The following is a 20447-nucleotide window of genomic DNA, read 5'->3' on the forward strand; positions in this document are numbered from 1 at the left end:
CAGGGAGACGAGCCTTCCACGGTTCCCTCTCCTCCGTCTCCCCCCAAGCCCCCGTCCCCTCCCCTGCTCCCACCCCCTGCTCCCGGCGCCGAGTGCAGGTCCCTTTAAGGCGACGGCGCCTTCTCCGGGTCAGACTACCGGCGGCGACGACCACGGGAGGTGAGTGAGCGAGCCTTCTCTCTCCCCACCCCCTTCTCCCGGGGGTTCCGTTATCTTTTCGTTCGGCGAGGCGTTCGGAGGCGAGACAATGAGAGGGGGGATGGGGCGGGTACGCAGGGTGGAGGCGGGGGGCCCGGTGGCGCGCGCCCCCGCCCCCCCCCGCGAGAGCGGCGAGTAGCGGCGCGGCCCGCGGCGGCGGCTGGCGTGGGGCGCGGCGCGCGAGCGCGAATGTGAGTGCGTGCGACCCGCCGGAGCCGCGCGGCGGCCGGGCCGGGAGGCCCCTGCCTGCTTGCCGGCGCCCCCGCCCCCCGGCGGCCGCCGTGGCGCTCGCGCGCGCGCGCGCGCACTCGGGCCCCACGGCCCCGCACCCCCGACGTCCACACGCACGCCCCGGCGCGAGGCGTCTCGGAGGAGTGGGCGGCGCGGGTGCGGGCAGCGGCCCGCCGGGGAAGGGGCGGGGGTGCGGGCGGCGGCGAGACCGGCGGTTGGGGCGGGCGTGGGGCCGGGGGGCGAGGCTGCGCTGGGGAGGCGGGCGGGGTGACGTCCCCGGGGTGGGGGGTGCTGGGCCTGCTCCGCTCCCCTCGCCCCGGGGAAGGAGCGGGGCGCTCTCTTGGAGGAGGAGGAGGAGGAGGAGTGATGGCTCGGCCTCTCCCTGGGTTATGTAATGCCCACTCGGTCCAGGAGCGCATCCCGAGCCTCCGGGCACTGCAGTTCGTTGATCCCGTCTCCTCCCTCGGCCCCGCATCTTCTTTGGGACGGCGCCGTGACTTATAAAAATGGGATGGGGCGGAAAAATATTTCCTGGTGATTCCATTCCGCCGCGGTGGGCGCCATGTTTATCCCAGGGACTATTTTCTCTGGGTCCTTAGCACCCACCCTGAAAAGGAGTGATTTCGTAGATGCACCTGCTTTCCCTCCTTTTCTGGGAGTTTTCCTGATTGCTTCTCCCGTTAGACGCGGGATTCCCTCCCACTCCCTGGGCGTTTCTCTGCTCGCCAGTCCTGGACCTTCTTAGCTCAAAAAGGTAGAGCTGAAAAGAGCCCAGCCTCATTTTGGAGGTGGGGATTGAGGTACAGTCGCCCTGCCTCAGCCCTCTTGCTGCAGACTGTAGCCCAGCTCTCTACGTTCTTGTTTTGACGCCTTCCACCGCAGCTCAACACCCACATGTCAGCTCTGATGGGCTTGTATCTCACACTAAACTGAAGCAATGAACCGGATGGCAGAGGAGCAGGGAAGGCCGCTTCCTGGTAATAGACATTGAATTTTGCGACCCCCCTCTCCCCCTTGCTCTTGGGACTGGGCATTGGCCTCTGAATTTGATCCACTTAGCACAGTTCTTGGAGTTCATAAAAAGTAACTTGGAAATTGCTGAAAGTGCCATTTGGTAGGGTCTCATCCCCAAGTCTGATGGCGAGGGAGGTGTCATGTCGACATTTTTCACTGCTGTCCTCAGTCGAGGCTGATGAAGGTAACTTCCACATTGAGAATTGTTGGTCCAGCATGAAGGTGCTCAAAATAAAACCTTACAACAAAATTGCAATCTGTGTCCTTGGTTTCCTGCTCCTTTCCTGTGTTGGTGTGTATCTCAAACTAAATGAACTAACAGAATGAAGACTCTTGGGGCGAACAGAGTTTTGTTGGTGTTTTCACCCCACCTTGAACCAATGGTATAATCTAGGAAAGCAGTTCAGAAAGTATGATCCACTGATACATGGGGATCTCCTCAGACCCTTGAGGAGAGAGCCAGGAGGTTATAACTATTTCCAAAATAACACTAAAAGGCTGTTTATCTTCTTCACTGACATTTGCACTCCTGCTCCAAAAGCAAGGATGGGTGAAACTACTGTTGGTGTTTTAGCACAAAGCAAAGAAGTTGAGTGAAACGCTACAATCCTTACTTGAGAATGTCTTTGATGAAGCAATAAAAATGATTAAATCTCAGACCTTGAGACCTAGGGAGTATCACGCTAAGTGAAATAAGTCAGTCAGAGAAAGACAAAGCGATCTGAAGCCTGGGGTTGATTCACTCATGTGGAATCTAATTAACAAAATACACTGATGAATGGAGTCGATCCAGAGACATGGAAGCATGAAACAGTGCGGAATCTTGGAGGGAAGTAGGGGATAGATGGGTGTGTGGGAAGTAATCAACCAAAGAACTTGTATGCATATATGTATAATGCATGGACACAGTAGGGTGGTGAAGGCCTGGGGCAGGCTGGAGGGGGTCAATGGGAGGAAAAGGGGGACTTATGTAATACTCTCAACAATAAAGATTAAAAAAATATATATCAGCCCTTGAGTTCAAGTCTTTTTAATTTTTCAGTATCTGTGACCAAATGGGAAATATGCTTAAAGTACTTACGCTGCCTAACAAGGTCTGATCCATGTCATAAGGAAACGTACTTGTGAGATTGAGTTGAAACAAACAGCATTGTTTGTTTCATGGAACAGCATTTTTACTTGAAAGAATGACTGACAGATTCGTGTTTTACACTTGAGTGTTTGGTGGATGTTTTCTTGAATGAAGTGAGCTTGTCACTTAGAGGGAAACAGTTGACATCATTTGTTACCAGTGATAAAAATTTGAGAGTGAAATTAGAATTCTCAAATGTCGACATCTTGCCCAGCTGGTGTGGCTCAGTGGTTGAGTGTTGACCTATGAACCAGGAAGTCATGGTTCAGTTTCCTATCAGGACACATATCCAAGTTTCGTGCTTGCACCCAATTAGGGGGCATGTAGGAGGGCTATTTACTAATTGTAACCATGTGTGAGTTACTTAATCTCACTAAACTTCCGTTTTGACCTCATCTGTAAAATGTAGTTACTTAGGACAAAAAATTGTGAGAATCACAGAGATAATGAATGTAAAGTGCATAATAATACCTGGCTATGTCACAGTAAAATAAAACATATTTCCAGATAATGTTGTGTCTTTATTCTCCATATGTTTTTGTTGAAGGTGGAGACCTCTGATTTAAATTACAAACCCTAGAGCTGGTTGGTGCTTTGTCATATTAATATGGTACGACTTTGATAGATTCTTTGGCATTCTGGTTTGTGATATTAAGGCATAGCCACAAAAACATTTTTACATGTAACTCTGGGGAGGAGAAGGGGAGGGAAATAGACTAATGTTTTGCTAGTATTTAACAGAGTTAAATGCAGTTGAGGGGCTAAAAATGGAATTTAGACCACATACAACTGTCCGTGAAGAAAAACTTTTATTGGGAGAGGGACTCCTGAATATTAAACCCTTTGAAAATAGGGAACTTATTGCTTCCTTTAGTTGTTTTAGTAAACAGCATATAACTTAATATTTGGGTGCTTATTGATAGGAGATTTGTTGTCACAAAAGTGGAAAATATTTTGTGTTTGGGAATAGTAGATTATTAAAACTATTTAAGAATCTATTGTGAATACTACACGTAACAGATCCTTTGAGGGGTAAAGTGGGCTATGCAAAGGATTGGATAAATAAAAGCTTATTACAGGTTTAACAATAATTCATTTTATAACCATATTAAGGAGTCAGCCCTGTAGGTTTTCTGTAGTGAATCCTTTTTAAAGCTCCACATTGAGGTAACTTGTTTATTTCTCACCCTACAGGAAGAGAGTGATGTTCTTAAATTTTTTGTTTATTAAAACATTTTTTCCTGTTCCAAGTGTTCTTTGTATATTGATTTATGAGCTAGTATGTACTAGCAGTGAATTGAAAATTTAGATTCTGAATTCCTTGTTCCTGGAATTGACTTTACAGCTATGAAAGAAACAGACAAATTAAAGGAATTTGAAGTTTCAGAACCAAATCTGTCTGGGGAGCTTTGGTAGAAAACAGGTGTTTTCCTAATCTTATTTGAGATGAAGATAGGTAAACATTTGCTGTCCATTAAATACCTCAAAGGTAGACTGACAGGTATATCTGCAGGATTCTTTTTGCTGCTTTTAAATAACTTCATTTATAAAGAGGCTCATTGTACCTTGCCTTTTCAATTATATAGGCTTTTACTGATTAGTTGATTATATAGGACCTGAATATAAAATAGACTACCATATATGCCAGCATTTAAGACATAATTCACTCCTCCCTAGAAAGGTCTGTACCTGGTAAACCCACATTATGGATGGAAGGATGAATGCCAAATACTTAACACGTTAAGTGCCAAGCCTGTTTTGTCTTTCTGTTTAGCCCACGATATCCAATTTCACCTATATGCTGGCGGCTGGAGACTGACGTGTTTCGGACGGAAAGTATAGTGTCAATCACCGGTGACTGACATGGTACTTAACGTGTTAAAAGACTGCAGGAATTGCTAATAGTCCTATGTGAGCTGCAGTGTTGAGTAAAGCTTACCTAGTGCACAAAAATCATGTTGCTAGTACAATCTCTATAAGCCTAAGCCTAAGCGACCATTACAACAGGATGACCGGTCGCTATGACTCGCATTGACCACCAGGGGGTAGACGCTCAGCACAGGAGCTGCCCGCAGGCCCTGATTGCCGATCAGCGTCTGGCCCCTGGGTTGGGACGGGGAACCGGGGGTGGGTGGCGGCGGACACAGGTAGCTAGGGAAGGAGGAGGCAGGGAACCTGATTGGCCCTGATCGCCAGCCAGGCCTAGGGACCCCATCCGTGCACGAATTTTGTGCACCTGGCCTCTAGTCTATATATATATAAAAGCCTAATATGCTAATTGTCCAACTGTTTGACTGGTCGCTATGATGCACACTGACCCCTAGGAAGCAGATGCTCTAACCAGTAGGTTAGCTAGCTGCTGGGGTCCGGCCGATTGGGACTGGGCGAGACAGACCAGGCATGCCCTGGAGCCAACCTCCCGCAGTCCCTCCCTGGCCTCTAAATTTCTTCTAATTAATTTCCTTTCAATGTGCATGAATCTGTGCCCCGGGCCTCTAGTTGTTACTATAAAATACAGAAACCATATATGTTACCAAGATGTCGAATAATGAATGGCCCTAGCCGGTTTGGCTCAGTGGATAGAGTGTTGGGCTAAATGGTTGCGGGTATGATTCCAGTCAAGGGCTTGCACCTCGGTTGCAGGCTCAATACCCAGCCCTGGTCAGGGCACGTGCTGGAGGCAACCAATCGATGTGTCTTTCTCACATCGATGTTTCTCTCCCTCTGTCTCTCCCTCTCCTTTCTACTCTAAGAATCAATGGAAAAATATTGTTGGGTGATGATTAACAACAAAAAAGATGGGGAATAATGAATTGGGTTAATGGAACATGGCAATGTTCATCTCATTTTACACTACCTCTGACAAACCTTAGATTAATTTCTTTTTTCTAATGTTAATTATTGTGCTATATCTTAAGAAATGTGCATGCAATCTGTATGAAAATTGCTTCTAGAAATAAGAACAGGTTAACAGAAAATTTAACCAACAAAGCTACCAGTTTGACTTAGTAAATGGCAAAAAGATGACAAACTAGCCTATCTTATAAAGAGGGAATATGCTAATTGACCCTCACACTGTTGTAAAAATGGCGGTGCCCACAGCCAATAAGGGGGAATATGCTAATTGACTGTTTCGCCCTCAAAGATGGCAGTGCCCACAGACAATAAGGAGGGAATATGCTAATTGACTGCCCCCCGCCCCCTCAAAGATGGTGGCGCCCACAACCACAAGATGGTGGTGCCCAGTCCCCTCAGCGCCTGCCTCCGGGGTCCCCTAGTCCCCTCGGCCGCCCAGGGCAGGCCCGAGGCACAGGCAAGCCTCGGATGGCGGCTGCCCAGCCGCCCAGGGCCAGCTGAGGCTTGCGCTAATGGCAGTGGCAGCAGCAGAGGTGTTATGGGGCATTGCCTTCTCCTGATCACCGGGTCACCTCCTGCCCCTGAGGGCTCCCGCACTGTGAGAGCGGGCAGGCCGGGCTGAGAGACCCCCTCCCCTCCAGTGCATGAATTTTCATGCATCGGGCCTCTAGTTGTATAAAATATCACAACCAAAATATGAGTTAGGTAGTTTTTCTCCCCAGCTTTTTTTTTTTTTTCCATTTCAGAGGTACAGTTGACAAATTTTAAGATATTTAAAGTATACATCATGGTGATTTCATATACATTGTGAAAGGATCCCCCATCTAGTCAATATGTCCATCACCTCACTTATTTATTTATTTATTTAGGTGGGAACATTTTAAGTTCTACTCACTTAGCAAGTTTCAGATATATGATACAGTGTTATCAACTATAGTCACCGTATTATACATTAAATTCACAGACCTTTTCATCTGATCCCTCAGCTTTTTACTAATAAAATTCCATGTATGTACAAAAGGTAAAAATACTATAAGGAGTACCTACACTACCTAACGTTAAAAAAACATTTTTTATTTATTGATGTGTGTTTTTATGAGAGAGAGAGAGAAAACATTGATTTGTTGTTTCACTTATTTAAACATTCATTAGTTGTTTCTTATATGTGCTCTGCTGGGGATGATCAAACCCACAATTGTTTTTTAAGAGAGGGGGGAAGGGAAGGGAATGCAGGGGTGGGGGCTAGGAGAGGGGGAGAAACATTGATTGGCTACCTCCCATACATGCCCCTACCAGGGCAGGGATTGAGCCTGCAATCGAGGTACTTGCCCTTGACTGGGAACCAAACCTAAGATCCTTCAGTCCACAGTCTGATCCACAGGCTAAGGCTCTATCCACTGAGCCAAACCACTGGGACCAAACCCACAATTTTGCCATATCGGATGATGTTCTAACCAACTGAGCTTCCCAACCAGGGTCTAGTCAGTGGTTCTCAACCTTCCTAATGCCGCGGCCCTTTAATACGGTTCCTCATGTTGTGGTGACCCCCAACCATAAAATTATTTTCGTTGCTACTTCATAACTGTAATTTTGCTACTGTTATGAATCGTAATGTAAATATCTGTGTTTTCCGATGGTCTTAGGCTCTACAGCAGGGGTTCTCAACCTGTGGGTCACGATTAAAGGGTCGCGGCATTAGAAAGATTGAGAACAACCCACTGGTCTAGATGCAACAATTTTTAACATATTGGCATATTTGATGTCTCTTTAAAAATGCCAAAATGTCTGTATATTTGCTGAACCAGTTGAAAGTCACAGCCATAACACTTCCATTAAATATTTCATGTATCCTCTATTTAATGCTAATTCCATTATCCTTTCTAAAAAATCCCCAAATGGCATCTAGTAACTTCAGGCATACCTTGGAGATAATGTGGGTTTGGTTCCAGACTATCACAATAAAGCAAGTCACATATTTTTGGGTTCTCAGTGCATATAAAAGCTTTGTTTACAGTACGCTGTGATCTGTTATAAACAGTACAATAGCATTATGTCTACAAACACAATGTGCAGCAGACCTTAATTTAAAATACTTTCTTGCTTAAAAATGCTAACCATCATCTGAGACTGTTAGAGAATGGTGCCGATAGACTGGCTCAACACAGGGTTGCCATACGCCTTCTGCTTGTAGAAAATGCAGTTATCTGTGAGGCCCCATGAAACAAGGGGTGCCTGTATTCGATACTCAGCTGCTCCATTTGTCTCAAAATGTTCTGTATAGTTTTTTTTATGAACCAGAATCCAGTAAAGCAGGCGTCCTCAAACTGCGGCCCACGGGCTACATGCGGGTGTTTTTGCCGTGTTTTTTTTTTTACTTCAAAATAAGATATGTGCAGTGTGCATAGGAATTTGTTCATAGTTTTTTTTTAAACTATAGTCCGGCTCTCCAACAGTCTGAGGGACAGTGAACTGGCCCCCTGTTTAAAAAGTTTGAGGACCCCTGCAGTAAAGGTTCACGTGTTGCATTTATGTCTAGTTTCTTTTCATCAACTTTGGTCTTCTCACTCTGTGTGTGTATGTGGCATTGACATTTTAAAGGAGACCATGTCATATATAATATTTCATATTCTGCATTTGCCTGATTATTTCCTTATAGAAGGTCTCAACTTTCTGGATTTATCTCATTATTTCTTTGTGGTGCTACTTATTCCTCTATTGCTGTATTTCCTATAAATCGGAGGTTACATTTAAATGCTTGCTTTTGACATATGTAATACTTTCTACAGTAAAGGTTTTAAAACATGCTTGCTTTAGATGGCCAGCCTGGCTCAGTGGTTGAACATCGACCTATACACCAGGAGTTCACGGTTCAATTCCAGGGCACATAGCCAGGTTGCGGGCTCAATCCCCAGTGGAGGGCATGCAGGAGGCAGCCAATCAGTGATTCTCTCTCATCATTGTTTCTGTCTCTCTCTCTCTCCCTTCCTCTCTGAAATTAAAAAAGTGTGTGTATACACACACACACACACACACATATATATATCCTACCTAATAAAAAGAGTAATATGCAAATTGACCCTAACTCTGCTACACCCACAAGCCACGCCCACCCGCCAATCAGGAGCAAATATGCAAATAAACCCAACCAAGATGACTACAGCCACAGAGAACAGGAGAGAGGCTTGGGTTTCCCTGGTAACAAAGGAAGCCAAGCTTTCCACGTGCCATTGCAGGCCTAAGCCTCCACTCAAGGCTACAAAGTTTCAATTATAGAAGGTAAACAAATCCAAACAGAAATGGCTGCAGCCACTGAGCTGGAAAGAGCAGGAGGCTTGGGTTTTCCCCGGGCAATGGAGGAAGCAAAGCTTCTGCAGCCCTGGCTGGCCTAGGCCTCCGCTCCAGGCTACAAAGTTTCAATAATAGAAGAACACAAACCCCAAAAGAAATGGCTGCCAGCCATGGAGCGAGCAGGAGGCTTGGCTCTGCTCCAGGCTACAAAGTTTCAGTTGTAGAAGGTAAATAAATTCCAGATACCAGGGCCTCTGCTTGGGTCACCAGGGGGCGTGGCTGGTCTGCAAACGACCACAGGCCCTTTACCCAGGCCACCCCACACCCCAAGGAAACCCCCACCCTGATCTGGGATACCCTTCAGGGCAAACCAGCTGGCCCCACCCGTGCACCAGGCCTCTATCCTATCTAATAAAAGAGTAATATGCAGATTGATCATCACTCCAACACACAATATGACTGCCCCCATGTGGTCAAAGATCCTGCCCCCATGTGGACACAAGTGGCCACCACAAGATGGCCTGCAAGGGAGGGCAGTTGGGGGCAATCAAGCCTGCAGAGGAGGGAAGTTGGGGGTGACCAGGCCTGCAGGGAAGGGCAGTTGGGTGGGACCCAGGCCTGCAGGGGAGAGCAGTTGGGGGGGGGGGGACCAGCCCTGCAGGGGAGGGCAGTTAGGGGCAAACACACTGGCAGGGGAGCAGTTAGGCATCAATCAGGCTGGCAGGGGAGTGGTTATGGGGTGATCAGGCTGGCAGGCAGAAGCGGTTAGGGGCAATCAGGAAGGCAGGTAGGCGAGCATTTGGGAGCCAGCAGTCCTGGATTGTGAGAGGGATGTCCGACTGCCCTCGAGGGGTCCCAGATTGGAGAGGGTGCAGGCTGGCTTGAGGGACACCCCCCACCCCTTCCCCCCATGCACGAATTTCGTGCACCGGGCCTCTAGTTGTGTGTGTGTGTGTGTGTGTGTGTGTATAAAATTAAGTTAGTTTGGTGTGGGAAGAGGCTAAACATGAGTAGAATGATAGTTTGGGAAGATCTGTACATTTTAGTACCACATATATAGTAATTCCTGTCTTTGGTCAAAAATAGTCAAAAGGTGCCGAAACTGGTTTGGCTCAGTGGATGGAGCGTCGGCCTGTGGACTGAGGGGTCCCGGGTTCGATTCCAGTCAAGGGCATGTACGTGGGTTGCGGGCACATCCCCAGTGGGGGGCGTGCAGGAGGCAGCTGATCGATGTTTCTCTCTCGTCAATGTTTCTAGCTCTCTATCTCTTTCCCTTCCTCTCTGTAAAAAATCAATAAAATATATATATTTTTAAAAATAGTCAAAAGGTGACTATATGCCATGGATCACTTGAAAGACCAAAGAGAATGATGATGTTTCTTTCTTCAGCATCTTGGTGGATATAATAAATACAGCATTTCATCATATTAATTAAGTTTTTTTTTTAAATAATGACAGATGCTAAATTTGCATTTTTCATTTTTAAAGTTTGACTGAAGTATTTAGGTTGATATCTATTGTAACATGGCCCATCTTTCCAACGAAGTTAAATTTTTGTACTCTGAGCTAGAGATGTGAAATGAAAGGAATGATAATGTTCTGAGATAAGAGTATAGGTCAGATAGCTCTATTTATTTTGAAGGAAAATTTTCTATAGATTGCTCAGCATATGTATGGAGAGTTTGCTTGCAGCTCGTCAGAGCTGAAAGAAGATTTTTAAAAAATATATATTTATTGATTTTTTACAGAGAGGAAGGGAGAGGGATAGAGTTAGAAACATCGATGAGAGAGAAACATCGATCATCTGCCTCCTGCACACCCCCTCCTAGGGATGTGCCTGCAACCAAGGTACATGCCCTTGACCGGAATCGAACCTGGGACCCTTAAGTCTTCAGGCCGACGCTCTAGCCACTGAGCCAAACGGGTTAGGGCATGAAAGAAGATTCTTTAAAACCATCTATAGAGGTTATCCACATATATATTTATTCTTCTGGGTTTGATATTTATGCATTAATCATCTATTGCCTGTGGCTCTCAGAAAGTTATACAGTAAGGAACAATGTATAAAATTAATGAAGTACTGTAGTTAGGGGCATAGCTAGTGTGCCCAGTGATTGGAGCACCAGCCTGTGCACTGAAGGGTGCCAGGTTTAATTCCTGGTCAAGGGCACAAACCTGGGTTGCAGGGGATGCATTCGCAAGGCAACCAATCGATGTGTCTGTCACATTCTCTCTCTCTCTCTCTCTCTCTCCTCCCCCTCCCACACCTACCTACACTCTCTAAAAATCAGTGGAAAAAAATATCCTGAGGTGAGGATTAACAAAACAAACAAAAGTAGTTAGGGGGGCAAGTTTAGAGTGTTACCTTTTTCAGTGGAATTAGACTGGAAAATACAGCTGAGTATAGTCTTGGCTCAAAGAATGACTGATATGGACTTGGTTTCTTTTTAATTCAATTTATGGCTAGCATTGTCTTTAATATATGTAAATTAAATATGAAACTAATAAAATTTAAGTTGGTATCTTAGATCTTTTTCTTTTCTTGCTCATTCCTTCTCCCCTTTGTGGTTTTGGGGAAACAAATAATTAAAAAGAATATTAGGCCGAAACCGGTTTGGCTCAGTGGATAGAGCGTCAGCCTGTGGACTCAAGGGTCCCAGGTTTGATTCCGGTCAAGGGCATGTACCTTGGTTGCGGGCACATCCCCAGTAGGGGGTGTGCAAGAGGCAGCTGATCGATGTTTCTCTCTCATTGATGTTTCTAACTCTCTGTCCCTCTCTCTTCCTCTGTAAAAAAATCAATAAAATATATATTAAAAAAAGAAAAGAATATTAGACTACTTAGAAGCAAATTAATAAGCACTTTACCCATTAAAACTGGGCACTTGGCTGTAGCTAGTTAACTCACTGAGGCATTGCCTGGATTTTTAAAAATTTCAAGAGAACAATGCCATCTTGTTGGGCATCTCGCAAACTAATGCTATCATACTGTATGGACCTCACTACTTAACTCAGGTTGGCGGTTTTGCTTTGTTTTGTTTTTCGCTTGGTGGTGTGGTGAAAATTTTACTGAGATACTAAGGGCTTGAGAAACTTTGCATTAAAGGCTTTGTTTGAACATTGAGCAGTAATGCTACTCCCATTCCAAGTCAAAGAAATTGACCTTTAGTCAACTAGTATTGGAGGGCAGAATAGCAATAGCTCTTTGTTTACATTGCAAAGATGTACTAGTAGACTTTGTTTTTAAAAGAAGCACATAGCTGATGCCTGGCCCGCATGGCTCAGTGGTTGAGTGTCGACCTATGAACCAGGAGGTCACAGTTCAAATCCTAGTCAGGGCACATGCCCAGGTTGTGGGCTCAATCCCCAATAGGGCATGTGTAGGAGGCAGTCAACCAATGATTCTCTCTCATCATTGATGTTTCTATCTCTCCCTCTCCCTTCCTCCCTGGAATCTATAAAAATATACTTACAAAAAAAGAAAATTAAAATGAAGCACATAGCTGACTTCAAAACTATGGGGGAGTACTAAACAGTAGGAGGGCTGGGACTAGTGTGAGACAAATGAGATTCTCCTCTTGGGTGCAAAATTTAAGAGGTTGCAGAAAAGGCTCAGTAATGAAGAAAATAGTATTTAATGTATAATAATTTTGGACCCTTGGAAATAGGGGAGGTTAGAGGACATGGTAGAGAGTAGTACAAGGGGATAGGTTACCAATGGATTCAACAATCAGATTCAGTGTTTTGTATAAAACACTTTTTTTCCATTCTGGGGTCAATATCTTATTTGATTTTTCATTGATTGATTGATTGATTTTTTGTAGCATGGCGGACACCGACCTGTTTATGGAATGTGAGGAGGAGGAGCTGGAGCCATGGCAGAAAATCAGTGATGTCATTGAGGATTCTGTAGTTGAAGATTATAATTCAGTGGATAAAACTACTACAGGTAACAGAAACGCTTTGATCTTAACACTAACTTGTCTTAATTGAAGGACATTTTTGTTAAGAAAGTGTGAGGTGGGGAAGGACTTTAATAATTCACGGACGCTTCCTTGTGGCACGGGTGCTGCCTTTATTTTCCAGTGTCTAATTTGTATGTGCCTCCGTTTCCTCATACACAAAGTTAGACACACTGTACTTAATTCATTAAAAACATTGAGAGCTGTATTAACCAATATTTACCAAACATCTAGCAATCCTCTTACCAAATGATGTATAAACACGAATGCAAAGTTAATGATGTATGTCAGTGCCCATTTATGCATGCAGTCCAAAACCAAGTTCACATAGTCTTGGCTTTTTTTTTTTTTTTTCCTTTTACTTGAATTTAGTTTCACTTGTGAGCTGAGTAGAATTTGCTTTGTATCTGCCTTCAAGGACAGTTTACAAACTTAGGCTTATTGGCTTCTCTTTCAAAAAGGTGATGTTGCAGGGACAAGTTTTAGCCCTGAATTCAGAAAGTGGGTGGTCGTCCTCCCCGCTCCTCCTCGGCCAAATTGTGCCGGTTGCTCTCTTTATTTGTATCTTCCTTGCCTTGGGAGCTGAAGATAGCATTGATTTGGGCTGAAACAGGACACAGTTTAGCATCTTGTGGATGACTTACTCTGCATGGTTATGAATACTGGTTGTGGTGCTAATAAAGCTTTGCGTCCTAGAGGTTTGCTTGACCTGCATAAGCAGCACATTAAAATCCCGGTTCAGTGAGCTTGTGATTTCACTTCATCAGTTAGGAAATGAGACACAGAAAAGGCGGCATTGTGTGTAATTGGTGGAGTGAGGGACAAATAGGAGGAGAAATAGATCAACAGTTGGATTTACAAATAATGCAGGAGACCTTTTGGGCATACACACCTGCAATAAGATGAAAGGGGAAGATTAGAACAGTATCCTTTAGTGTCAACTGTCCCTGCCTTCAAGTGACTGTGCCTCTCCTTCCCCACAGTTTCTGTGAGCCAGCAGCCAGTCTCAGCTCCAGTGCCCATCGCTGCCCATGCTTCTGTTCCCGGGCACCTCTCTACACCCACCACCGTCAGTAGCAGCGGGGCACAGAACAGCGACAGTACAAAGAAGACTCTTGTCACATTAATTGCCAACAACAATGGTAAGTGGGATTATTGGGAAATTCTTCCTGGGTTAGAGGGAAGAGAGAATTTAAAAAGTCTTAGGAACAGCTAGCTGTACCTGTTTAGCTTTAGGTACTGACGTGGTGGTAGTGGTTGGAGAGTGAATTTAGTCATGATTTTCTGTTGGGCAGGTGATTCAGTAGGTGGCGCTGTTCCTTCTGAGTTAGTGCTGAATTGATGATGGTGTTTCAAGTCCGAGTGCAGCGGATTCTTGCTGCTAAAAATTTCTAGGAGAGAAAATGTAAACCCAAAATTTGTAACTATTGAAAAGATCTGGGTTGAGTTTTTGTTGTTGTTATGGTTTGATGGTTTGTTGTTTTTTAATGTGAAGAGTCCCACTAGTTGGTTAAGAATCCTCCCAGAGCAGATTTGTTTTGTCTGGTAGATTCATTTGGCTTTTGGGTCCTAGATATGGAAAATAGGAAGGGCTGTTGTCTACCTGAAGGAAATGGTGAAAGAGTAGTGTTTTTAGTATATTTATTAACTAGAGAGACTATATAGTGTTGGTTTTTATTTCATTTCTGATAGCTATTTCTACACTCTGAAGATGAGTTATTGGCAAGTTATAGCTCAAGATTAAAAACTAGAATAAGCATCTTCATAGAATCATTGCATTGCTGCAAAGGACTTTATTCTTTTTATTTTTTATTGTTTGAAGTATTACATATGTCTCCTTTATTCCCCCATCGACCCCTCCCTGGCCACTCCCACCTCCCAGGACAAGCCCCCACCACCCTAGTGTTCGTATCCATTGGTTATGCTAATATGCAAGGATTTTATTCTTAATCATTTTATTTTATTTAAAAATAAAATAACTTTATTCATACAAGAATAATATGTGAATTATAGAAAAAGTAGGCTGAAAAAAATAAAAGAAGAAATATTTTAAAACTGGGAGTGGGGTGGGGGTGGCAATGGTAAGATATGTACACATATAATACCTTAATAAAAAAAATTGAAAAAGAAAAAAAGAAATATTTTAAAACTATAATCCCACTTTCTGGATATAACAATTTGTAACTCTTTTTCTGTATATATATGTACTTTCTGTATACTTCCATATGCTATATATAGTGATTTACTTTTTTACAAAAATGGAACATACAGACTGTATTACTCTTTGCCTGCTTTTTTTTTCTTCAATATGTAATAAATGTCTTCTCATTTTACTAAATATTTATCTGACTATTTTATCTAAATATTTTTGATGACTATTTTCCTTTGCTTGGTTAACTTTTATTAACAATAGGTTGTAAGAGGATATATTGTTCTTTTAAAGAGCTATTGCGAACATCTCTGTCTTTCTATTCTCACATCGTTAGTTCTGAGAATACAGAACTAAATTTCAAAGATCATCACAATTTTAAGGATTTTGGTCAATTCTTTTTCCTGGGTTGGAAATGTTATGTCAGTTTATATTTCCATTAGAAGTGCATATAGCATTCTTACTTTTGGATATAACCATTTATTTCCCTAATGTTTATTACAGTTCCAATTTTTTGTGATTACAATGACTGTGGTGAAAATTCTCAGGCATTATATATCACTCACTGTATAAGCATATCTGCAGTATAAAGTGAGATTGCTACGTCAGGCATTTCCAATTTGATGGACAGTGTCAAGTTGCCCTAATTGGTGGCTTTAAAAAAGTGCCCACCAGTAGCTCTTTCCCCATATGATTGCCAACTAAGTATTATTGAACTGAAATCTTTATAATTTCCATAGGTATTTTTTCAATCTTTGGGTATTAAAAATTTATTCTTATCATGTGGAAAATCCATTGCTTTTTTTCCCAACTTATATATAGGTATTCTCAAATAAAGATGAGGAACCATTACCTAGAAAATTCTCTCATTTCTACAGATGTAGAAACCGAGGCCTATAGTCTAAATCAGCGATCACCAACCTTTCGGACCTCACGGACCACTGGTTGGCGACCGCTGGTCTAAATAATTTGCTTAATGTCAAATAGTTGGTAAGTGACTAGACTAGATTTGAATTATCTAGATTTCAAAGCCTGTGGCCTTTCCACTGTATTTTACTGCTTTTCTTGGTTTCTCTCAACATAATTGTCCAAGTTCTGTTAGCAATCAGTTTAGCTAAATTTTACTTTCATCCGAGGTTCCAGGCCCCTGATAATCATCTCATAACCTAGTCTCCTTGACTCCTTGAATGGACTCCATTCTGAGCCCACCTAGGGCCTGTGTACAAAATTATAAATATACAACACATAAATTGATTTTATTTATTTCAGAAACCTCTAGTATTATAAATAAAATAATCCAAGTTCATGGTTTTAAAAAAATGGGTATAGACTAGAAACCACAGTTACATATCTGTGTATTCTTCCAAAAACTGTTCATGCATGGATAAGCGCACATTAATAGGTCCAACTTGTCTTTCCTGTTTTCTGTACCCTTTTTATCAGATACTCTTGGAATGGTAGCATAAGTGTAGGGATTAGACATCACAATAGAGTGGATAAAAAATATTCCCTCCTAACAACCCAGTTCCCATTAGCCTTCAGTTTAATTATATTGATATATTGTCTACTTACTACATTGTTAACATAACAAGGAAGACTAACTGTTAAGCAATTCAATATTGTTTCACTTAGTGTACCAGGTTCTTCAGAAAGCTAAAAAAAATGTTTGTTTGTTTTCCTACTCTGCACCCTCCTTTTAAACCAGTTTTAAAACCATTCTGGCTCCTAGTGATCAACAGCCACCTTCTCCAGTAATTATATTTTAAAAGACTGTTCCTTTGAGGGCATTGATTGACCTGTATAATTTACCTGTTTCTCTTATTTTCCTTGCCCTCTCTTCATAAAGAAGCATTTACTTGACTCTTGATTTTAAGAAACATTTACATATATGTGGGAGGGAAGCCAGGGTTTGGAAGAGTAGGAGAACATTAATAGTATTTATAATGCTCTAGTCCTAAACTGGGTTGTGTTTGTTTTAACATTATACTTTATAACTTAAATATATATAATACTAGAGGCCCGATGCACAAAATTTGTGCAAGGGGCTCGGCCCTCGCAGCCCCGGCTTTGTCTGGAAGGTCGTCTGGCTGTCTGGTCTAATTAGCATATTATGCTTTTATTATGATAGATTTTATGTGGATCAAATGTTAAAATATAATTAAAATAAAGATTTTTTTGTTAATCTTCACCCTAGGATATTTTTTATTTTTTAAATATGTTTTTATTGATTTCAGAGAGAGGGAGAGAGAGACAGAAACATGAATGATGAGAGGGAATCATTGACCTTCTTTTTCATAGATCGATGCCCAACACTGAGCCATGCTGGCCGGGCTCACTGATTGCTTCTTGTATGTGCCCTGACCAGGAATCAAACTGGCAACCTTGTTGTATCAAGAGGACACTCTAGTCAACTGAGCTATTCAGCCAGGACAGCATTCTTTATAGCAGTAGAGTTTGTGCAGATTTTATGAGAACCATGCCTGTCCTTTGAGACTTGCAAATACTGGTTGATTTCACATAAATGCAAAACATTTCCATCATTTCCTTCCTCTATTTAGTTGGAATGTAGAGTTCAGTCATTATCTTAAGAATTTTTAGGCTTAAATAAATAACAGTTTATTTTCTTTAACCCTAGTAGTGAAAATAATAAATAGAAAATACATGATTTTGTTTAGCCAATATTTTTCAACTATAAATTGGAAAGGCAGAAAAGAGATAGATGCGGAATCTTTGGATTAAAAGAGACTTAGGCTTATGTCCATCGGTTACACTTTATGTGAACCCTTTTGTAACTTGATTCAAACAAACTCTTTAAAAAAATTACAATCATCAATTTGAAGTCTGACTTGGTATTTGATATTTAAGTGTTATATATTTAACTTTAGTATAATTGACAAATATAATTGCAACATATTTAAATGTACATCATGGTGATTAGACATACATTTGTGAAAGGATTTCCACTATCTAGTTAATTAACACATCCATCACTGAGTGAGAACATTTAAGTTCTACTCTAAGCAAATTTCAATTATATTTATCAACTATATATATATTTTTTCACCTGGTTTTCTCAGAGACTTACACTTTTTGGAGTGATAATGGTGTTGATATTCACTCTTTTTAAAGTTATCTTTTGAAGTTATTTATATATATAAAAGGCTAAGTGTCAGTCCTTCCCTCCGACTGGTGGCTATGATGCACACTGACCCCCAGGGGAAGATGCTCAACGCAGCCGAGCTGCAGTGACTTGGCAGCTGTGGTTCTCGGGTGACACGCCCGGAACCTTAGAGGAGGGAGCCCAATTCCTGGTACCTCACACGAGAATCGCCCTCTCGCATTCCGGGACTTCTCGGGGGATGTCAGAGAGCTGGTTTCAGCCTGATCCCCGCAGGCCCGGCCAAGAGACCCCACTAGTGCACGAATCCGTGCACGGGGCCTCTAGTATAGATGTAAAAGGCTAAGTTGACTCGCACATGTGTGATACATATAAAGCTGAAGCGGGATTTTTGGACTGAAACGCGTGGTTACCGGGTTCTCTGTCCGTCGGAGTCGAAGAATGAATCCACGGACAGAAGATGGTATAGCAAAGATGGAAATTTATTGAAGAACAAGTACAGATTCCACGTGGGTAAGGGGAAAGAATTTCACAGCACAGACTCCCACGTGGGGAGAGGGAAAGGGTCCCACTGAGTTCCCTTTTTCTGTGCCTTGATATCCCTTCTGATTGGTCACTATTTCCTTAGACTGGTTACTATAGAAACTTTTGAGTTTAAAGGTTGAACCTCACGTGGGACATGTGAGGTTTTCCTCCCCTTCTCCCTTAGTGTTTTCCTATCCCCTTTAGGCCTCCTTCTTTTTCCTCTGAATGAGAGGCTTCCTTCCCTTTACTTAGTAAATATAGACCTTCTGCTGTTCCCAGCTCCCTCATGCTATGGAAATGTACTGTTGCAGCTTTTCAGCTCCCCTATTCTGTGGAAATACACCTTCTGCTGCTCTGCAGCCCTGTGCTTCCTCCATGGTCCCCTTAATTTCTAAAATTTTTTAAACCTGTCTTTTTCACCCCTAAAAATTCCTGTTTCAAAATTCTCGCTGGCGCCAATCGCACGCGTGTGTTTCAATCTGTCATTGTCGATCGTAAATTTGGTTGTTTTTGTTGACATTCTGAAGCTGAAAGAAAGCCGCGTCCTCCTCGACAGAATATGTCTGAAGACCAACCACTGCCACCACGTATCTCTGAAGCTGAAAGAAGCCGGCGTCGTAGACAGAATATGTCTGAAGAGCAACGATTGGCACAGCGTATCCTTGATGCTGAAAGAATGCGACGTCGTCGACAGAATATGTCGGAAGAAGAACGATTGGCACATCGTATCACTGCAGCTGAAAGAAAGCGAATTCGTCGACAGAATATGTCTGAAGAAGAACGATTGGCACAGCGGATCTCTGAAGCCGAAAGAAGCCGGCGTCGTCGACAGAATATGTCTGAAGAACAACTATTGGCACAACGTACCTATGAAGCCGAAAGAAAGCGACGTCGTCGACAGAAAATGTATGAACAGTCGTCGACAAGTACTACCAATACTGGTAGGAACTGCCTTCATAGCGAAAATGAAGTAAATGAGGATGCAATTATCGAACCCAGTTGTGGTGGAATATAACACATGTGGTGTTACATGTCAATTTTTCCTATCCCTAAATTTATCGGATGAAATGGAGTTATATGTTGCTTTCTCTCCACTTCACAGAGCGTGTGATGTTAAAGTTCTAAATACTTCATCACAAGGGAAGTTAGTCAAGCACTCTGAAAGTGTTTTTACTCTTAATGTGGTATACAGGGAGATATTAGAATAAGTTTAATCAATTTATCAGTCTTTGTTTTTATCAATATTGTTTTTATATCATGTTTTTGTTGTTTTTATATCATCTTTTTGTTTTCATGTCTTTGTTGTTATTGTTTATTTATTAATCAATTTATAATTTTCATGTACATTTTACTAATTTTCTTTTTTCTATATAATTTTATTGATCACTGTTAAATAAAATATTACTTTTCATTTGCTTCAATTCATGTTTTCTTGATCAGTTCTTTGTTTTTCCTTCCAAAAATGTCATATGCCACACCTGAGGCAATGAAGAATTTTTAAACAACACAGCTAAGAACTTGAACATTCATTCACTTGCAGTTACCTATATGCTTACTACATGCAGTAGGGCTCCTGGGGGTTTAGTCATCCTGTTATAAATTTTTGGAAAACATTTATCATAACCTTTATTCATCTTTAATTCATAGGCTCTGTTGCATCTGGGAAAACCTGGTGACACGCCCACGGGCGCTGCACCCTGGCCACCAATAATAACCACATGGCCCATGGTAGCTCACGCGGACTCCTCCGTCTGTTGCCGACGGAAAAGCACTAATTTTCTTTCAATTCTGACACTTCTATTATAGAGAAAGGGTGAATGGCAATATTAAAATATTTATTCTAATTAATTTCCTTTCAATGTGCACGAATCCGTGCACCCGGCCACTAGTATTGAAATATTTATAGGTGAAATGATATGATCTAAAACTTGTTTCAGAATGATGTGGGCGCTAGTAAGTGGGTGAAAGGAATAGA

General features: G+C 42.4%; 1 protein-coding gene across 2 annotated transcripts in view; it reads left to right on the forward strand.

Annotated features, from left to right (window-relative positions):
- The first annotated feature begins 14 nt into the window (after positions 1-14).
- POGZ (pogo transposable element derived with ZNF domain) overlaps positions 15-20447 on the forward strand; it is a 40978-nt gene continuing 20545 nt past the window's right edge. Inside the window, exons 1-3 of one of the 2 annotated variants that reach the window (XM_028154304.2) lie at positions 15-159; positions 12543-12667; positions 13664-13822. In XM_028154304.2, the coding sequence (XP_028010105.2) occupies positions 12544-12667; positions 13664-13822 (283 nt within the window). In that variant the 5' untranslated portion in view covers positions 15-159; position 12543. Of the gene's footprint in view, positions 160-353; positions 390-12542; positions 12668-13663; positions 13823-20447 lie in introns of those variants that run through there. The other variant, XM_054712014.1, reaches the window with a different exon arrangement.

The sequence above is a fragment of the Eptesicus fuscus genome, chromosome 22 (assembly GCF_027574615.1).
Source record: "Eptesicus fuscus isolate TK198812 chromosome 22, DD_ASM_mEF_20220401, whole genome shotgun sequence".
Taxonomy (NCBI): Eukaryota; Metazoa; Chordata; class Mammalia; order Chiroptera; family Vespertilionidae; genus Eptesicus; species Eptesicus fuscus.